The sequence below is a fragment of the Solanum tuberosum genome, unplaced genomic scaffold (assembly GCF_000226075.1).
Source record: "Solanum tuberosum cultivar DM 1-3 516 R44 unplaced genomic scaffold, SolTub_3.0 scf00155, whole genome shotgun sequence".
NCBI classification, from domain to species: domain Eukaryota; kingdom Viridiplantae; phylum Streptophyta; class Magnoliopsida; order Solanales; family Solanaceae; genus Solanum; species Solanum tuberosum.
Window position 1 is genome coordinate 1,208,221 of NW_006239081.1, and position 21,817 is coordinate 1,230,037.

General features: G+C 32.7%; 2 protein-coding genes across 2 annotated transcripts; both read left to right on the top strand.

The window, feature by feature from the left end:
- Window positions 1-4,754: 4,754 nt before the first annotated feature.
- LOC102577922 (lycopene epsilon cyclase, chloroplastic) lies at window positions 4,755-11,625 on the top strand. The gene is made up of 11 exons (XM_006353482.2): window positions 4,755-5,383; window positions 6,567-6,738; window positions 7,426-7,561; window positions 7,679-7,789; window positions 7,861-7,963; window positions 8,269-8,412; window positions 8,509-8,616; window positions 8,703-8,799; window positions 9,026-9,151; window positions 9,365-9,497; window positions 11,224-11,625. Exons 1-11 carry the CDS (start codon window positions 5,096-5,098, stop codon window positions 11,387-11,389), a joined length of 1,584 nt encoding a protein of 527 aa, XP_006353544.1. The 5' UTR covers window positions 4,755-5,095; the 3' UTR covers window positions 11,390-11,625.
- A 1,681-nt stretch (window positions 11,626-13,306) lies between these two features.
- LOC102606446 (U-box domain-containing protein 34) lies at window positions 13,307-18,722 on the top strand. Its single transcript, XM_015311375.1, has 9 exons — window positions 13,307-13,520; window positions 14,431-14,552; window positions 14,656-14,771; window positions 15,317-15,438; window positions 15,559-15,797; window positions 15,972-16,073; window positions 16,330-16,758; window positions 17,267-18,013; window positions 18,110-18,722. Exons 1-9 carry the CDS (start codon window positions 13,319-13,321, stop codon window positions 18,311-18,313), a joined length of 2,283 nt encoding a protein of 760 aa, XP_015166861.1. The 5' UTR covers window positions 13,307-13,318; the 3' UTR covers window positions 18,314-18,722.
- Window positions 18,723-21,817: the final 3,095 nt, after the last annotated feature.

Below are 21,817 nucleotides of genomic sequence, written 5' to 3' on the forward strand. Positions count from 1 at the left end.
GACTGACCCTAAGCTCCTAAACATTCTCACTTCTAAATGGAAGCACGGGCACAATATCCGTTAAATTGTTAATTATTATGATTTATAATATTTTTTACATTATTTTCAAATAATATATGTTATGTATTTTTAAATACTTTAAGTTGTGATTAATAATATTCTTAACGTAATTTCAAATAATATATGTTACTCCATTTGTCCCAATTTATGTGACACATGTGAAATTTTGAGAGTTAATATGTTTTTCAAATATTGTAAGTTGTTAACTATTGTGGTTTATGGTATTCTTAATGTAATTTTTCAAATAATATATGTTATTCCCTTCGTCTTAATTATAGAATTCGCGTAAAATTTTGAGAGTTAATCGAATTTGTAATATTTTAAATTTATTTTTTAGTACTATTTAAAAAGGAAAAAATTAAAATATAATGAAAGAGGAGTGTATAAAAGTAGGTGGACCATTTTCAAAAACCAAATATAAAAGTAGGTGGGCCATGGTGCCACGTGTCGAAATTATACATAGTAATTAATGTAATTTTTCAAATAATATATGTTATTCCCTTCGTCTTAATTATAGAATTCGCGTAAAATTTTGAGAGTTAATCGAATTTGTAATATTTTAAATTTATTTTTTAGTACTATTTAAAAAGGAAAAAATTAAAATATAATGAAAGAGGAGTGTATAAAAGTAGGTGGACCATTTTCAAAAACCAAATATAAAAGTAGGTGGGCCATCTTGGTGCCACGTGTCGAATATTCACTCTTCTTTTATAGTAAAGTAATATATATGATATGATATGATTTGGAGGATTTACATTTTTCCTTTTAGTTCTTTTTCTCAATTTTTAAAAAAAATTAAAAATAGGCTATATTCATGGGAAACAGTTTTTTCTTTGCTTAGTGCAGAAATTCATAGATTTATCATATCCTCTAAAATTATTTGCGTGCAATTTCATAGCAATTACGGATGGGCATAAATACGAAAAATCAAATCGAATTATTTCGATTTTTCGGTTTTGTGTAAGGGTCTCAGAACTTCGGTGCACCGCAGAACCAAACTTTTATTTTAAAAATAAAATATTAAATAAAATAATGGACATTCTCTTAACTAAAAATAAGAAGTCAACTAATAATTAAATCATTTATGAATAAATCAGAGTAGCAACAAATGTACAATTTAATAGTTAACTTCAAATATTATTTTCCAAGAGGAACCCAAACATATTTTTATCAATGTACATTATGTAAAGAAGCCCGTCTTTGTCCTTGTTTCTCTCGAGAAGTAGTTGGAGGCATAATGTTCTTGACAAAGACAAATATAGTCTTTTAGTTAGCACAATAAGTCTTCCATGGCGAGTCACATCATTCCTTAACATAATTTTAATTTTTTAAGTATCTTATACTTTGATTTTGTCCTCATTTTATTTTTCATTCGCACTGAAAAGTCAATTTAAAAACACTGAACTAAACCGAATCAAAGTAGAAAAAACTGAACCGAATTAATTTGATTTGGTATATGGTGAACACTTTTCTAAAATTGAAAAATCAAACCGAAGAACCGAACGCCCACCCCTAAGCAATCTTTGCAGAGGAGAGGAAACAAATGTTATTTTTAGGAAAACGTTTTACACGTGTTTCAGACCTTTAATTTTATATCCGTTGTTCATATTATCAAAACTTCATCTTTACGTGTTCTTTTTCGTATAAATTTGTGTTCTTTATATATATTTTTCAAGTGAAGGCATATGTCTGCCTAATCACATGACATATTATCAAAACTTCATCTTTACATGTGTCTTCTTTGTATAAATTTGTGTTCTTGATATATCTTTTTCAAGTGAAGGCATAAGTCTGCCTAATCACATGACATATTATCAAAACTTCATCTTTACATGTTTTTCTTTGTATAAATTTATGTTCATGATATATATATTTTCCAAGTGAAGGCATAAGAGGGTGTTTGGATTGGCTTAAAAGTTGATCAAATCTACTTTAAGTTAGTTTTTGACTTCTGAAAATGTTTGACAAATATAAAAAATAACTTAAAATAAGTAAAAAAAAATGACTTAAAATAAGTTAGGAAGTGTTTGACAAGGTAAAAAATTACTTAAAATGACTTAAAATAAGTCAAAAAGCAAAAGTAGGTTTCCCCCTACTTTTTATTACTTTTTATTTTTTGACTTAAAAGTCATTTCAGTTTGACCTTTTATTTTTGACTTAAAAACTACTTTTTTTAAGCGAATTCAAACGGGCTGTAAGGACCTGTTTGGTCATGCGATATGGTATCATGATATGGAATCATGATATGACATCATAATATGGAATTATGAGATGAAATTGAAGTTTTGTTTGGACATGCGATATGGAATTTTTGGGTTGTATATTTTCTCATAAAACATAAGAATCTCACAAGTTGTAAAACTATTAAAATAGCCTCAATTGTTTATTCAATCTTACCAAATAAATAAAAAATTATAAAAATCGCATAATAAATTATTACAAAGCTATTTGTTCTCCACTTAAGTAACTATTTTATCTACCTTTAATTCATCAAACTTTAATTTAATAAAAAAAATTGAACATAAATTGTAGTGTACTAGTCTTTAATATAATCCTCCCACATAGTATGAATAATTTCCTCACGTCGAACTTGCATTTCTCGATCATGTGACCGAGAAGACGAACCAACATTGTTACTTTGAGGTGTAATAAATACAAAACGGTAGAAGTAATAAATTAGGTGTTGGAGTAAACGAAGAGAACAAATTTATTACTCAATAATCGGTTGATGTGAGTTAAAGTGACTAAATGTCGGTGAGAATAGTAAACTTTATGTCGGTAAGAATAATAAATTTTAAAAAGTAATGATGTGATTATAAATTTTATTTACATATGAAATAAATGGTTAGTAGATATAAATGTGGGGTTATTTTAACAAAATATAAACTTGTGGATCAATTTTTTGTATTAAAAATATCTCAAATCTTGATATGAAATTTCCATATCATGATTTTTTGGAGAATATGGAATCACATCTCATGAGATGGAATCAGCGTAAAATTGCATGTCCAAACGCTGATTCCATCTCACAATTCTATATCGTGATATGGTAACACATGACCAAACGGTCTGCCTAATCACATGACTTGCCTACTAAAGTGTTTTGCTGTAGACATGAATATAGAGAAGACAACTCAACAACTTTTAATGAACAGAAAAGAAAATTTCAATTGAACCAATATTGCCATGTTGAATTGGAGGAGCAATTCAATAAATGATTTTGTCTCCACAAATTTGTTACTTATAGGTGATGATGAGTAGATCTTTAAAAATAATAATTTAATGCCCCAACCTCCTCTTAAAAATTATTTTCTCCAATATGGTACAAACATCCTATAATTTTCACCCTGTTGAAAAATTATTTTATGTAATATATTACTTATATATATACTTATTATGAATAAAAGTCTACAAGCAGACTGTTGGTTGTTAGCATTCAGTTTGAAGCTCTTAAGGGTATTTTTAGTATTTTGAATTATTAAAACTCTAAAAGTAGACATCTGTTTGTTGACGTGTCTGTTTTTAGTCGAGGACATTATATAATTTTTTTTAAAATTTATCTTTTTCCTCGTACATGTTTGAGTTTATTTATGACATGAAACGCATTATTGTAATAAATGAAAGGAAAAAAAATAAAATTACTTTGCTAACAATGAAATTGGATTTGATGTATTCATAAACAGATGGTTAAATGTTTTTAAAGGCATCTCTAATATTTATAATATATTAGAAATAGAAGAACCATCATATTCTTTAGTTAAAGAGTAAAAGTATCTCAATTTTTTGAGTTTATAACTGAACGATTAGATGTGTGAGTTTTCTTACCTGAAACTATCACCAAATGTTTATCAAAACACATCTCAATTATTAGTTAATCATTTTTCTACTTGAATGATGGTGATATTTCATATAGAAAAATTAAATAACGAACGGTTGATGTATGTTTTGATAAACATTTGATGATAGTTCATGTAAGAAACTCATACACCTGATAATTTAAATATGACACACAATAAATTGAGATATTTTAATTATGTTTTTGATCCTTCACTCTTAGTGTAATGTTACTAAGAACATTCCTTATATAGTCAACCAATTTTAAGCAAGTTGAATCGAATTTAAAATGAGTAGGAACCTAAATAAATTTAAATATTGATTCTACCAGACATTCAAGAATCGTTACATAAAATTTTAATAAAATTGAAAGTATTTTATATTTTAAATAATATTTTTGATATATATAGAATTTCAATAATGGAAAACATCCTTTAAATTTTTTTCAAAAATTGAACTCAATTTTCAATGTCCAAACACATTTTGAACTTTCAAATATTTTTTATTTCAATAAAATCATGTCCAAACACTTCCTTAATTTCTAATTAAATTTTGCAATTAATTATATTGGCATAACCTATGAAAGAACTTGTAACTACAATACCAATGAGAACATTTTCAATGTAATCCTATTTTATGAAGATAAATAAATTATTTTTGATAGATCCTTGATTCAAATAAAAACAAAAACAAATAAAAAAAAAAAAAAAACTTGCTACGAAATAATACCACAACAAATAATACGATAACGAAAAGAAATTTATTCACGTGTTTGAAAATAACTCAATGTTGACAAGTTTTTTTTTTCTTTTTTTTTCTAGAGAAACTTCAAAGAATCAAATACAAAAGATAGTGTGTAGAAAAAAAAAAGTCTTGAATTATTGTCAAGATGAAATAACTCCAGCAAATCAAATCCATCCACGTGTCCATTCATGAAATAAAAATTGTACACATCAGCAAAAAACTTCCCTCCTCCCTATCCATATAACTATTCTCTCTGTTTTCCCCTCTTGTCCATCCAAAAAAACAGCAAAATTCCCAAATCTATATCAAATTAATCTTCAATTCTTGCAAATTTCTTCAAGATTTTTCAATTTTCAAACATCCAATTAACCAAAATAATGGAAAAAGATCACAGATTTTGAACATTTTTGAAGAAAAAAAAAAACAAAGAAGCTAGAGAAAGGGGATATACTTGAAAATGGAGTGTGTTGGAGCTCAAAATGTTGGAGCAATGGCGGTTTTTACGCGTCCGAGATTGAAACCATTAGTTGGGAGGAGAATTATGCCAAGAAAAAAACAATCTTTTTGGCCTATGAGTAGTATGAAAGTGAAATGTAATAGTAGTAGTGGAAGTGAGAGTTGTGTAGTTGATAAAGAAGATTTTGCTGATGAAGAAGATTATATAAAAGCCGGTGGTTCGCAACTTGTTTTTGTTCAAATGCAGCAGAAAAAAGATATGGATCAGCAGTCTAAGCTTTCTGATGAGGTGATTGATTTTCTTGATCCCCTTATGTAAATAATTTGAAGTTATATAGTAGTCGTTTGACTTAGCTTACCGAGGACATGACCTTAGAGGGAGTGACATTCTTATCCTTTTAGTAGTATCTCTTAGTTATTGCGTAGTTTCTTATTCTTTGATGTGTCACTAGACCAAAAATGATCTTTAGCTGTAGTTAATTAACGAGCAATAGCTTAGTTGTTGTTAAATATGTATTTTTAGTGGCAATTAACACTCTTTGTAAATGTCTCTAAAGGCTATAATGACACCAGATCTAATGATAATTAACTAATGACGGTAAAGACTTTAGCACTCTTTGTTAATGTACATATTTATCGCTGTTAAAAACTGTTTTTGTTGTAGTGTGTATTGCTATATGTTGCTGCATTTGTTTTGTATCTTGCTACTTTGTTGTCCTATCGGATTCTTCCCTTTTGAGCCAAGGGTCTGATAAGCCATGTATATTCCATAGTTATTTGAGGAGGAAGAAGCGAAGAAAGATAGGAGAAGATAGTGATCCACATCTTCTCAAATTCCTGGAATTTTCACATATGGAGGATTGATCAGTTTCTTACCGTTATAAGGAGTTACTTGGAAGTTCCTTATGGTTACTAGAAGTTATGTGTCTTTATCCTAAATGGTTATGAAGTAGTTATAGTTAGCTATTATATAAATAAAAGATCATGTGATGTGTAGGTATGTTGTAATATATCTTTTATATGTAAAGAGATTATTACGGAGATATGAGATACTTGTGTCTAGTGGCGGAGCTAGGATTTTCACTTAGGGGTTTAAAATATGAATAAGTAAACATACAGCTAGTCGAATGAGGTTCAACATCTACATTATATACACAAAGTATAATTTTAACCATGTTTAAATAGTGTAATTTTCGACTGAAGGGGGGTTTGGATGACCCCCTGGGCCTAAGCTAGCTCTGCCCCTGCTTGTGTCTCTCTTTGTATTTTCAATCTCTTTTATCCAATATAAAACTTCAGTTCCTATCGGGCTCTTTTGGAAACAACCTCTCTACCTTACAAAGGCAGGGATAAGGTCTGCGTACTTGCTACCCTACTTAGACCCACTTGTGGGATTACACTGTGTATGTTGTTGTTGTGTTATACTGTAGCAAACACTTTTGCTTTGTTCATCATACTATCTCAGCTTGCAGTTGCAACAAATATCAGCTGGACAAACTGTACTGGATTTAGTGGTTATTGGCTGTGGTCCTGCTGGTCTTGCTCTTGCCGCGGAGTCTGCTAAATTGGGGTTGAACGTGGGGCTCGTTGGGCCTGATCTTCCTTTCACAAATAACTATGGCGTATGGGAGGATGAGTTCAAAGGTTGTAATCTTTATTATATTTTCACAAAGAGTCTTTTCGTGTCTACATATCCTTTCATGAAACAGGATATCTTAATTTTTCCGGACCTTAATCAGACTTCTGCATGAAGGCTTATTACTAAGGGATTTCTTGAAGCACATTGGACTTACATTCTCCCTTTTAGCAATTTGTCTACTTGAGATTCCTAGTGATTGTTAATTTCTCAGACAATATGATCATTTATCTTAATCTAATTTAAAATGATTAGATCCCTCGCGGTTAACTTTCATTAATAGTAAATATTAAGAAGGGTCATAGAATACAAAGTATGATGGTAATCACAAGAAAATGTGTATGCAAGGGGAAATTTGAATATGTGGTTTATTTTAGTAGTTCAAAGAGTCGAAAACTTTATCATATTTCTCTTCAAGAACCAAATGAGTAAATGGATCAAGGAATAACAGAAAGTTCCAGAAGTGTCTCAAAAGCAAGTCATGGGATATCAACGGTCCAACGATAGGAAGACTTGGGGATATCGGGAAATAACTAACCTTGGCTTAGTGAAAATTGAATAGAATTAAGATGATGATAGTAGAAGATTCACTTTATTTTAATTACATGCATGAACACAGGATCTGTCATTATTTGTTTTGAGGTTTCTGATGCTCGATTAGTCTTTCAAATGATGTTTATATTTTCTTTTTTCAGATCTTGGTCTTCAAGCCTGCATTGAACATGTTTGGCGGGATACCATTGTATATCTTGATGATGATGATCCTATTCTTATTGGCCGTGCCTATGGAAGAGTTAGTCGCCATTTACTGCATGAGGAGTTACTCAAAAGGTTAAATTCACTTAACTTGTTCCTCATGTCATACGAGTTGAGTCGTTAATTTATTCTTTACAAAATGTTTCATCATTTTAGTTTCCTTAAAGGTGTAATTCACATTAATCTTCCTAGGTGTGTGGAGGCAGGTGTTTTGTATCTAAACTCGAAAGTGGATAGGATTGTTGAGGCCACAAATGGCCACAGTCTTGTAGAGTGCGAGGGTGATGTTGTGATTCCCTGCAGGTATAGTTTTGTCACTTTTTAGACTTGACATTTGACTGCTTCCTCATTTTGAAACAAACTTACGATAACAGGTTTGTGACTGTTGCATCGGGAGCAGCCTCGGGGAAATTCTTGCAGTATGAGTTGGGAGGTCCTAGAGTTTCTGTTCAAACAGCTTATGGAGTGGAAGTTGAGGTAGAGAAAAGTCATCTAACATAGAGTAATTCTGAAGTTTTTGCATGTTGTGCACCCGAAATACTTATCTTTATAAGTTTATGTGAGCAAATTGTTTCATTTTTCCTTTTCTTGGTCTATCCTTACTTGATTTAATAGATTGGTGTTCGTCTCGGATATATGCATTCAATATGGCTATTCTGTTTCTATTGCTAACTTAGAATCGGACTTCCTACTCATCAGATAAAAAGGCAACTGCTATATTATGACATCTAAGCTTGGCTGGTTTTGTAATTGTATGGTGTTTGTTGTTTTACGAATTTTAGGTCGATAACAATCCATTTGACCCGAGCCTGATGGTTTTCATGGATTATAGAGACTATGTCAGACACGACGCTCAATCTTTAGAAGCTAAATATCCAACATTTCTCTATGCCATGCCCATGTCTCCAACACGAGTCTTTTTCGAGGTTAGTTTCTGATATTATGTCAACTAGTTTTTGTTATTATGCTCCACACATTACTAAACTTGGTTATGTGTGACTAATATAAGTATCTATCTGCAGGAAACTTGTTTGGCTTCAAAAGATGCAATGCCATTCGATCTGTTAAAGAAAAAACTGATGTTACGATTGAACACCCTCGGTGTAAGAATTAAAGAAATTTACGAGGAGGTAATCCAATCCGCCTTTCTTAACGTGCAGTTTTTGTTTTCAAGTCTAAAGATGACAACCAATGACGTTAGCGAAATTATATGTAGGAATGGTCTTACATACCAGTTGGAGGATCTTTGCCAAATACAGAACAAAAAACACTTGCATTTGGTGCTGCTGCTAGCATGGTTCATCCAGCCACAGGTAATACGAGAAGAAAATACATTACTCTTGATATTAAAAAAGGGCATCCCGGTACACTAAGCTCTCGTTATGTGCGGGGTCTGGGGAAGGGTTGGACCACAGGGGTCTACTGTACGCAGCCTTACACTGCATTTTTGCAAGAGGCTAATTCCACAGCTCGAACTCATGACCCTAATATGGTATCCTTTATATGCAATGCTTTCTGAAACTTTTACTGCATAAACAGGTTATTCAGTCGTCAGATCACTGTCTGAAGCTCCAAAATGCGCCTTCGTGCTTGCAAATATATTACGACAAAATCATAGCAAGAATATGCTTACTAGTTCAAGTACCCCGAGTATTTCAACTCAAGGTACATGAAATACATTTCTGCCTTTCTTGATTGCATTGATTTCATTTCAACCTATGTTGCTCGGACTCTTCAAAAATGTTGCTGGGCGTGTGTCGGATCCTCCAAAAGTAGTGCATTTTTGGTGAATCCGACACGGTTAACGACATTTGTGGAGAGTCCGAGCAACATAGATTCTGACCTTTTTGAACTAAGCAAGTATTCATCTTTTATCAGCTTGGAACACTCTTTGGCCACAAGAACGAAAACGACAAAGATCGTTTTTCCTATTTGGACTGGCTCTGATATTGCAGCTGGATATTGAGGGGATAAGGTCATTTTTCCGCGCGTTCTTCCGTGTGCCAAAATGGTATGGCTTGATCTTGCTTCTTCACCCCATTATCTTTGATGATATGACATCATTTTTGAATGAGTTTAAATTCCATACACTAACACTTCTACACAAATTAGATCAGATAAAAGATAACTACATGTAACCATTCATAAAGTGGAATCAGTAACATCGAAAATGAGGCGGGCAACATCTTACAACATGTTGAAGTACTTTGATAGTGTATAAATTCGTTAGACAATATATATAAGTTAAATCCTTTTCAAATACATAAGACACTTCCGTTTTAAATAGTGAGAATATTGTAATTTCAGTACTAATGAGAAATCATGTCACTTGAAAGATAATTACATGTAACCATCATATCATATATCATATATATATATATATATATAAGAGAATCCTAGGCCCGCCTACGTGGCGCCACCACAAACCAGGATTCCCTTTTAATTTATTTATTTCCAAAACTATCATTCCCCTTTCATGAAAAGTTGTGACTTTTATGAAAAGTTGCGACTTTAACGAAGAGTTGTGACTTTTATGAAAGGTTGTGACCTTTTCGAAGGATTGCAACTTTTCCAAATAGTTGTAACCTTTCCGATAAAGCACAATTAACATTTGGTCACACTACCCTTTGTTCTCTATAAATAGAGGGATTTCCTCTCATTTTAAAACAACAAAAATTCTTCTTTTTCTTCTCCTCCTCCCCTCCTACTCTTCTTCTTCACAATTAAATATTCGTGTACTTTGCTCCTGTTGAGTGGCTCACTAACACCATTGCTTATGTTACAGATCCTTGTATGCATTTTTACAGTCATTAATTTATGCTTATTTTATTAACGATAAATGATAAGATGCTATAATTTTCATTTTCCTTTACATTATTAATGTTTGTTATTACGTAATCTTGTATGTAAGATAATATAGTGTTTTAACTTTAATGACTGATAGGTTTTAAGTATTATTTTATAAATTCCGTGATATTAAATTCCCGGCGAAGCGCGGGTAATTTTACTAGTTCATAATAAGTTGGATCAGTAACATAGAAAATAAAGAAGGTAACATCCTATAACATGTTAAAATACTTTGCTAATGTAAAAATTCTTTAGTCTGTCGGTGTATATAAGCTAAATCCTTTTCGAATACATAAGACACTTTTGTTTTGAATAATGAGAATATTGTAATTTCAGTACTAATGAAATCTGGTCACTTGAAAGATAACTACATGTAACCGTTAATTATAAGTTGGATAAAAAACATCGAAAATAAAAAAGGCAACATTCTACAACAGGTTAAAATACCCTTATACGATTATTAGTGTATATAAGTTAAATCTTTTTCAAATACAAAAGACACTTTCGGTTTGAATAGTGAGAATGTTGTAATTTCAGTACTAATGACTAATTAGAAATCAGTAACATCAAAAATAAGGAAGGTAACATCCTACAACAGGTTAAGATATACTTCTACCATAATAAATCCTTTTAAGACTATCCGTGTATATAAGTTAAACCTTTTTCGAATTTAAAAGACACTTCAATTGAATAGTGAGACTGTTGTAATCTTAGTACTAACGAGAAAACACTACATGTAATCGTTCATAATAAGTTAAGATTAGTAACATAGAAAATAAGGAAGGTAACATCCTTCAATAGGTAAACATAGGTTGATAGCGTAAAAAATCTTTATACTGTCAGTGTATATAAGTTACATCTTTCAGTAACGAGAAACGTTATTCTTTCAGGATGTGGCAGGGATTTCTTGGTTCAAGTCTTTCTTCAGCAGACCTCATGTTATTTGCCTTCTACATGTTTATTATTGCACCAAATGACATGAGAAGAGGCTTAATCAGACATCTTTTATCTGATCCTACTGGTGCAACATTGATAAGAACTTATCTTACTTTTTAGAGTAAATTCCTCCTACAATAGTTGTTGAATCAGAGGCCTCATTACTTCAGATTCATAACAGAAATCGCGGTCTCTCGAGGCCTTGTATATAACATTTTCACTAGGTTAATATGCTTGAATAAGTTGCACAGTTTCAGTTTTTGTATCTGCTTCTTTTTTGTCCAAGATCATGTATTGATCCAATTTATATACATTGCCAGTATATATAAATTTTATAATATTGCCAGTTTTTTTAATTTGTCATAAATTACCTGCTTTATTTTTATTGTTTTCACTTATGATGAATTGATATTATCTGTAATTTTCTTTTGGAATAAGGCACAAGTACCCCTAGACTATGGCCGAAATCTCAGAGATACACCTTAACTAAACTAATGTCCTATTAGCCTCCCGAACTCATTTTTTTTGGTAATTTTGTACACCTTTGACTTATGTGGCACACTACGTGATTCCGCATAGTTGAGGCGCGTGAGAGATGTTTGAATGTCACGTAAGCCAAAAAGGTGTACAAAATTAAAAAAAAATGGGTTCATAGGACCTTAAATTAGTTAAGATGTGTCTCTGAGATTTCGGTCATAGTTTAGGGAGGTCCTTGTGCCTTATTCCTTTTCTTTTAGATAATTTGCTAGTGTAATAGGAGTAATTATTTTATGCTCTCAATACAATGTATATAAAAGTTAATTAATAGTGCATGAATGTGAGCTGTTCAAGTTTGAAACATTCTTTTAATTTTTTAAAAAAAGTTTATTTAAACAATTTAAAAGAAGCATTTTCCATTTCTTTTCACAAATTATTTTAATTCACTATTGTTATTATTTATATATGTTGGACACTAATATATATGATATCTTCTCCTTGAACTAGTTGGTCTCAAAGTCAATGATGAGAAATATAAATTAAGGAAAAACATTTCACTTTTTATGTGCTTTAATTGGTGAGTTCGTTATTTTGTATTCATGCGGTTAAGATTAGAAAATTGTTTTTAAGTTCAAGTGTAATTAAACTACTAGAAAATGAAAGCAAAAATCAATTTTTATCATTGTTTGTATGTTTATCTCTTTAAGAATCAATCAACTAAATAAGTAATCAACGAATCAAGTTAAGGTATCCAAAGTATATCCTCTCTTCTTTCATTTGACATATACTTAATGTTCAAACAACTATATGTGCTAGAACAAGAATCTCTTCCACTATACATATTGTGATCAAGTTAATTAATTTGTGCGAACATCAACTATTTATGTCATACTTGTATATATGTAGTTGTATCCTATATCAAACAACTTAAATTTTGACATTCTTTTATTTCCACTTTATCGATTGCGATACCATAATATTAAATGCATCCATTCATTATTTTAAATGTTTTTTTACGCCATAATACTGCATCCTCACAAAACCAGCAACAAAAAATATTTTATTTTTCACAATTTTTCATGATCAATATAATTACTATATAACTTGTTCTCACTCAATGTGTATACATGGAATATCTATTACAACAACAATAATATACTCAGTAAAATTTCATAAGTAGGATCTGGGGAGTGGAGAGAAATAGAGTGTACGCTAATCTTACTCCTACCTCAAAAAGGTAAAAAGATTGTTTTCAAAGGACCTTTGACTCAAATACAACGATTACATGTGAGATTTTTTTTTCAAGCCGACTGACTAAAAATATTAAGGTCCTTTTTTTATTGGTTGACAATGAAATGATTTTATAAAAATAATTTTAAAAAATAGAGGAAAAATTCTAAACAATCCAAATAGTCCAAGTGGGCCCAGAATCATCTAACCGACCATTGCACGTCTTTTGGGCCGACCCGGTCTTCTTATGGCCCAAATATCAAACTTTTAAATAACTGAAAATTGACCCCTAAAGTCTCCAAAAATTATTTTTCTTCTCACTCTTCTCTGTTTCGAAAAAAAATGAAAGTGAAGGTTGACGGAGATACTGGTGTTTCTCCGGCGCCGGCGCCGGCGAATTTAACGGTGGCGGTAGCTGTTAAGAGTGACGAAGGGAGTGGGAGTCAACGTGCGGTGAAGTGGGCTGTGGAGAAACTGTTGCCTAAAGCGAATCGATTTGTTTTAGTTCATGTTATGCCTACAATAACTACAATTCCAACTCCATGTAAATTCTCTTGCGTAATGCTTTTATTTTGAAAATTTCATGTTTGTATTATAGTATATTGTGAGAAACATGTACATGCATTTCACTTGGTAAAATGTTTTAAAATTTTCATGAAGAGAAATTTTTTAAAAAGCTTTTTTTCCAAGTTTTGAGTGAAAAATCAGCTTCCAAATTGAACAAATGATAGGTCAAAATCATGTTGTTCATTGAGAATTGAAGAGGAGAATGATTAATTTTGATTTCTTATTATCGTGGAATTCGTTAACGAACTCATACTAATGCTAGGAGAAGTAGTGGCTGCATGTGGACTAGTGGTCAATGAAGTCGGTTCAGATATATGCTTAGGTGATTTCAGACGAAGTTATCTGGTTCCTGTTGCTGGTGGCAGGGATGGTAGTCGAGTTGTGCACAAGCCGGCCCGTACGTCATGGTTATCAAAAAAAGTTTGGAGTGAAAAATAACACAATTTATAACAACAAAGGTTTTTGAAAAAACAAAACTTGAAAAAAGCAACAAAAAAAAAAGAAAGTCTAAACGGGTAAATAGAACTCCTAATTTTCCTTAAAATCAGACCAAAGTATTTATCACTATCGCGCTGAAAAGAGCGGAATGGATATAGGATTCATATTGCAGATCCCAACTAATTGTGGATTGAGGTTAGTTGATTGATTGATAGATTGATTAGTGTGTTGGGAAGGAAATTCAAAAAAATTTGTACTTCTTAATTGTTCATGGAGAAATATATTACCTTTGAATTGCTTTGCTTTTTCATGAAAGTGAGCTGGTTGATTGGATTTGTGTGAGGTAGTTGAGGCTGAATTCCTCTTTCCCAGTACTAGTTTTTAGTTTGAATGTACAAGTTTTGTTTTGTCTGTTTGGTAATAATGTCTATGTCTGATCAATATTATAGCAGGAGAGTATATTCCTGTTGATGGACTTGAGGCCAGTGTGGTGAAACTATATACGGGTGATAAGAGGGCTAAATGTGAAGAAATCTTTATCCCATTTAAGATGTTATGCAAAAGGAAAAATGTAAGATTTTCTCTTCCTCAAATAAAAAGTTCTCCTCCTTTATGTTTTGGTTTGTTGAAGTAAGTTAAATTTTCAAGTGTATTTATGTCTGAACTTCCTGTAGGTTGAGACTTTGGTGCTGGAAGGGAATAATCCTGCAACAGTGCTCCTAAAATATGCAAATGACTCTGGGATTAAAAGTTTAGTCTTGGGCTCTTTCTCCCCCAGTTACTTTGCTAGGTATGTGGGTCAAGATGACTTTGGATTTTGGTTTATCAGTATTCACTCATAATATATGTTGATTAAGAAGGGAGCGCCTTGGCGTAACCTGTAAAGTTCCAGCCATGTAACCAGGAGTTCAGAGGTTCAAACCGTGAAAACAGCCTCTTGCATAAAAGCAGGGTAAGGTTGGTACAATAGACCCTTGCGGTCCGGTCCTCACCGGACCCCGCACATAGCTGGAGCTTTAGTGCACCGGGTTGAAAGAAAGTTGTATATTTGTTGATTGGAGCTTTATACTGGTAATAATATCAAGGGCTTGTTCTTCTAATATTAAATTTTATCAAGAGTTACCCAAATTGTAGTTCATCTTTATTCTAAATGTCGCTTAATGTCCATTTAGCAATCATATTTTATTTTGAGAATACCAGGTTCTATAATCTCTGGCTGCAACTTGACCTTTTCTGATGATTTTTTTGTTAGAAGAAAGTAATTTTTCATGATTTGGTGGGGATGTCTGATCTCCAGTCGCTAGTTGTGCTAAACCTTAGATCAATTTTTACTAGGAAGCTGAAGGGATCAAGCGTGCCATCAATTATCCTCAAGCATGCTCCAGACTGTTGTGATGTTTATGTGGTGTCCTCAAATAAGCTTATGACAAATTCGTTAAATCCCTTGTTGGCCGCTGGTATATTGAAAATCTTTTGGTCTCTCAATCGTTTATCTTACTTTCTGAAGTTCTCTCTCTTCTGCCGTTCAAGAATAGCAGTTTCTGACTTCTAAAAAGTGCTTGTATACTTTGAAACAGAAGGTGACCTTCGTACGATCAATAAACAACAATCCAGTGCATCTTCCGTCTCCGCAGGAAGTGTTTTCCATAACAGATCATCATCGGTTGCAGCTAGCCATCTGAATTCTCTAGAATTTGTCCATGGGAACTCTTCTAGTTATGTCAGTCCTCAACACAGAACTAATCGAAATCTGGAAGATGTGACCACAGGTCTGGAGGCAATCAAGGGATGTCATTCTTCCACTTACTCAGAGCAGGTGACCTGATAACTTTTCTCTAATGCGTTTCTTCAAGTTCCTTGTAAAACTTTTATTCGTTTATATTTAAAAAATGTCATTTGAAAGTATAACATTATTTAGAATAATTAAATCTATATATATATGTTGATGTTGATGTGGTGCTTTTATCATGTCATTTCTGTTTATGCGCAGTTAGACATTCAGGACGAAGTGGAGAGGTTGCACCTAGAATTACAGGATACTTTAGCAATGTACAATCAAGCATGTGAGGACCTGACCCATGCCCGGAACAAGGTAAAGCTCTTCCGACTTTACCTCAAATCATATGGTAATCATGAAGTGCTCGTCTTACATACTGGAAACAACAAATATATGCTACTGATTAGAATCAGGATCTCGATAATCTATCTTAGTTCCATGTCAGTGTTAATAGCTTTACAACATTAGTGAGATACGGTAACTCCAGTTGATAAGATACTGATGCCTCGCATCATGAACCTGTCCACTTCTACAAGCAAGATCTGACATTACCTCACACATCGTCTTTCAGGTCCAGTTATTTTCTTCGCAATACCTTGAAGAGTCTGGAAAAGTGAATGCCGCCAAGAAAAGAGAAGAAAATCTAAGGAAAATTGCTGCTGAAGAAAAGGAGAAGCATATGGAAGCTGAGAAGGAGGTTGAGATAGCAAGAAAATTGCTTTCCAAAGAGGTCTATGAGAGGCAGATAGCAGGGTTGAAGGCTCTTCAGCAGTCTTTGGAGAAAAAGAGAATTGTTGATGCACTATTATCATCTGATGGCAGATATAGAAGGTTTACTAGAGGAGAGATTGAGGTTGCAACTGATTACTTTTCCGAGTCTAAGATGATTGGTGAAGGGGCATACGGGAAAGTTTACAAAGGCGATCTTGAGCACACCCCTGTTGCCATCAAAGTTCTTCATTCTGATGCATCAGAAAAGAAAGAGGAATTTCTAAAAGAGGTGTTTCTTCAAGCTTTTGCTGTTTCCTCTTTCATTTCAAGTTACGCAATTTTAGACATGCCTCCTTTTACTGAAAAGTTACGCATAGTGTAGTGGAAAGACCCCTTCACCTTCTCAACCAAGAGTTTTGAGGTTCGAGTCACCAGGGAGGAAAGTGAAAAAAGGGCCATTATTGACTCTTTGGTAGGGGGATGGAGTTTACCATATCAATTAATAAGAGAGGAACAATCCCCTCTTATATTTCTAGGTGCTGTAGTTTATAGTTTCAAACACTTTTGCAGTATCATTGTTAACACATAACAAAACTTCCAACTTCACACCTTACATGCCTTGCACTTTTTTCCTGAGAAACACTCCTCAGCTTACATCATGTATTAGATCTTGTGCACAATTATTTGTGTCAGGAATTTATGGATTGTTTACCAGATATGGTTAGTCCCAAATCTAATTGTAGTCGTTTATAGCAGATATCTTCAACTTCTGTTGATGTAATAGTAATCATTTGTAGGTGGAGGTTCTTAGCCAGTTACATCACCCACACATTGTTTTACTGCTTGGAGCCTGTCCTGAAAATGGTTGCCTTGCTTATGAGTATATGGAGAATGGAAACCTTGAAGATTACATTTTGGAACGGAACAGCAAACCATTAACCTGGTTTTCTCGATTCAGGATACTTTTTGAAGTGGCATGTGCTCTTGCATTCCTACACAACTCAAAGCCTGAGCCTGTTATTCATCGAGATCTGAAACCAGGAAATATATTGTTGGACAAAAATTTTGTGAGCAAAATAGGAGATGTAGGTCTAGCAAAGATTATATCAGATGTTGTACCAGAAAATGTTACAGAATACAGGAACTCTGTTCTTGCTGGCACCCTTGGTTACATGGATCCAGAGTATCAAAGAACTGGCACACTCCGACCAAAATCTGATCTGTATGCTTTTGGAATAATAATACTTCAATTACTGGCTGCTCGTCGTCCTAATGGCCTTATAATGAAATTTGAGAATGCTATAAATTGTAATTCATTGGTGGATATACTTGATAACTCAGTTCCTGATTGGCCATTGATTGAAGTAGAGGAGCTAGCTAGGATGGCGCTAAAATGCTGCATGCTTAGATGCCGAGAGAGACCTGACCTCGATACTGAAGTTCTTCCACTTCTGAAAAGACTTGCTGAATATGCTGACATGCATAGCAATGAAGAGAATAACCTTATCCAGGCACCTATTCCATACTTATGCCCGATCCTTCAGGTGAGAACTGGAGATGACCTAGTCATTTCTAGTGCATTTTTTGTGCATGCATCTCATTCTGCTTTCTGCTCTTGTTATCATGCAACATCTTTGCAGGAAGTAATGGAAGATCCACAGATAGCAGCTGATGGCTATACGTATGAGCATAGAGCAATAAAGTTATGGCTCGACAGATACAGTGTATCTCCCATGACAAAACAGAGACTACAGCACAAGCTGGTCACGCCAAACCACACATTGCGACTTGCTATACAAGAGTGGAGATCAACATTCAACATCGTTCAGATAGAGAAAAACTAGTGATTGCTGTGGATAGTTCAAGGTAGAGTCTCTCATTTCCTTATTTTCTAATTCATTCACTTCAGGACTGGTTTGAATGCTGCATAACATCATCTTCAACCAACCTCCACCGTACTTTCGGTGCAAAGGGTCTAAATGTTCATGACGATATCAAGCCAAAAAGGAAACTAGAGAAACCAAGAAAAGAAGGAAAAGTGATAGGACTCTTGTATACACAAGTGACTTTAGAACGAAGACGTCAAGTAGTATGTTCGTATATATACATTATTACCCGAGTGTACATTAGCAACTGTAAATCTTTGAAGTATTGTATAGCTCCTGATTGTAGGAAACCAGTAGAAATGTGTATAAAATGTAACATAATTCTGAGAGTGAGACCATACATTCTGATTCATGATTTCTTGTGGTAGTCGAGTCTGAAGTATTGACGAGAGGTTATTTGACGTGACATGACACAATTTCAGCTTATTGTGGACATGACCTTAGATAGGAGGAAATGAATTATGGTAGAAGGTTAGTAGATGGTTGAGCGTTGATTCGTTTTTCCGTACTAACTAGTTAGCTAAAGTTTCTTGTCCGTAGATTTCTGTTACTATTTGTTGTTTATTGTACTTCGATTATTGTAGTATTTTGTTGTAGTTATTGCTCCTTTTTTTTAGATTGCTTTGTCATGCTCTCTATAGTATTTTGCCATGACTTATCCACTTCTTTCATTTCTTTTTCCGAACGGCTTTGAATAGCTTTTCCTTGAGCCAAGGGTCTGTTGGAAACAATCTCTCTACTTCCTAAGGTAGGGGTAAGGTTTGCATTCACTCTACCTTCCCCATACCCCATTTGTGTGATTACATTGGTATATTGTTATTATAGACGAGTTTGAAGTATATTCTATCTTTCTGTAAGGATAATAGTAGAAAGTCGTTCAGGATTTCACTATCCATGGAGCATATCCCGAAAATGGCGAAGCCAAAAATTCCACTAATGGTGTTCAAGATTTAATGTGCATAAAAAGTAATTTGACTTGAATAAATAGTATAATTTTCTATATACTTTATAATATTTCTAAATGAGAAGGGTCAACAATTTGACTTGAATAGTGAACACCATTAGTGGAATAGTGAACACCATTAGTGGAATTTTTGACCTGCACCTGGACGGGAAGACCCTATTTTGAAACTTCACTATTTCTTAGGTGGCTTTCAACACACCCCTTCACTTGTCGATTGAGTGTAAGGCGAAGAAGGCCTACTTTCGAGGGGGGCTCGAGTCATAAGTGAGATACTACTCTGAATAGGCTAGAATTCTAACCTTCATTACCTAGTTTCACGTAAACAATTTTTATGGAGCTTATACCTCTCAAAAGTAACGGAGGCGTGCAAAAGACGATCAATTGTTTAATCTGTCAATAATTTCTTCAAAAACTTGGCTCACATCTTACAAGAAGGAAGAACAATACTTTGGTAATTAACAAGAAGAAATGTTGAGATATAAATCACTTTTAACCTATTTAATCCAATGTTAATGTGTTTTTACTCCTTTTTGGTGTAAAAAGTTAATGGGGATTATCATCGGGCGTTATTTGCAAGTTATTTAACGTGATTAAATTATTAATAAGATGAAAATACATATAAATCATTCGTGATTAAGTGAAATGTATATATACAAAAGGTTAGTAGTTCCTTGTATTTGATAATATATCCTGAAAAACAAAAACTAAGTGAACATAAATGGAGAAGAAAACAAAAATTAATTTGAACTCAGAATTCATAGTGTGTTCTTAAAGAACTTAATTCTCTTTCAGTATTCGAAGTATATGATTATTTTCTCCCAAAATAGAGCGGATTACCATCACATATATAGCGGTAATTGAAACACCAATGTTCAACAAATTCAGAAGACCAGTCAAATCGCACTTAGAACTTATTGCTTAATGCAAAAAGTAGTATGTAGAAGAAGAGAGTATTTTAGATGTTTCGTAAGTAAAAATTTGAGGAAATGAACTTGTATTTATATCCAATAAAGCTTAGTGTGAACATGTGTTATTATGCTTTATCAGATAAGTCATATCTATTCAAAGTGAAAAGGTGTTAAAATTGCATTCTTTCAATCCGAGGAAATTGACAAATATTTATAACCGACAAATCATAGTGTGAATATTGTTATTATATCTTATCAAAAAATTCACAACTTATTCACGGTGAAAAGGTGTTATTCAAATTACATCCTTTCTCCAGCTGTCTTTTCAGGAAAATACCCATTCACACCTCTTAAAAATCCAACACAAACAATTTAGAAAAATGTACAAGTACTATCTACTATACACTAAAAAAATATAATACTATCTTTTTACTTTTTACTATACATTAAAATAAATAAATTAAAAACTCACTGATTGCTCAAGAAAATAGTTTCCTTCGTATCAAACACACATGCTATTTCAACTTTAATTTCAATTTTCCTTTTCTAATTTTAACCAAAATATTTATCCAAACACATGTGATTTAAAGTATTCTTTAAATTAAATTTTCTATTTATTTTACAAAAGTTTAATAGTGTTAATAATTTTCCATATCAATTATCAAGTTTGCTTAACTTAATCCATTTTCCCATTTTCGAAACGTGGCCTTCTATCGCTTTTTATTCTTCCCAACCGCGTATTAAGCTTTTAATATTAAAGCCTTCACTTAAAATTAGCATTTTAGTCCCTCAAAGATATATATAATATGATTTTGGCCTTCGTACTCTTTGGTTAAGTATATTTAGTTTTTAATTAATTAATATGCACATTTATGATAACATTAAACTCAGTATAGTCCTATAGGTGAGACTAGACTGTAAAACTTCACAAATTAATGATTTATTCAGTGTTAAATCATTCCATTACTGATGTAAATATTATGTTTTATATCACTCAATATTTTTTAAGATAATGTAATTTTTAAAAATAATCTTAATATCACATATTTACTTTGTGAATGTAAAAAATACACATTTTAGTCCATTGACGATTAGGTAGACATTTGGACATAAAAATCTATTATTTGAGTAAAGTAGTATCTAAATAAAAATTTTAAAAAATAATATTTGATAGTTGAGGTATATATATATATAACTAAATTCACGTGAAAAATTAGTTATGACAATCACTCTTCCAAACTTGAAACTCATTGAAAACGACAAATCGACAACACTCAACCACCTACTAACATTCTATCTTAATTGAAACTGACTTCTCCTCTTAGGAGTAGTATTCGATTATCACGTGTTACTTCAATTGTTATTTTGTTCTCTCCTTTCTTACCATCTTTTTTCAATGTACTTCTCTTTTGAATTGAATATCTATCGAAAACTGATCTGCATACATTCTACCCTTTCCATCCTCCCGAATTTCACTTATAAAATTATATCAAATATATATTTTTATTTTCAAACTATAAGATAACTCATATACAAAAAATCTCAAAATTCACTTAACCCACCGTCCACATACCCCGCCCCCCCGAATCC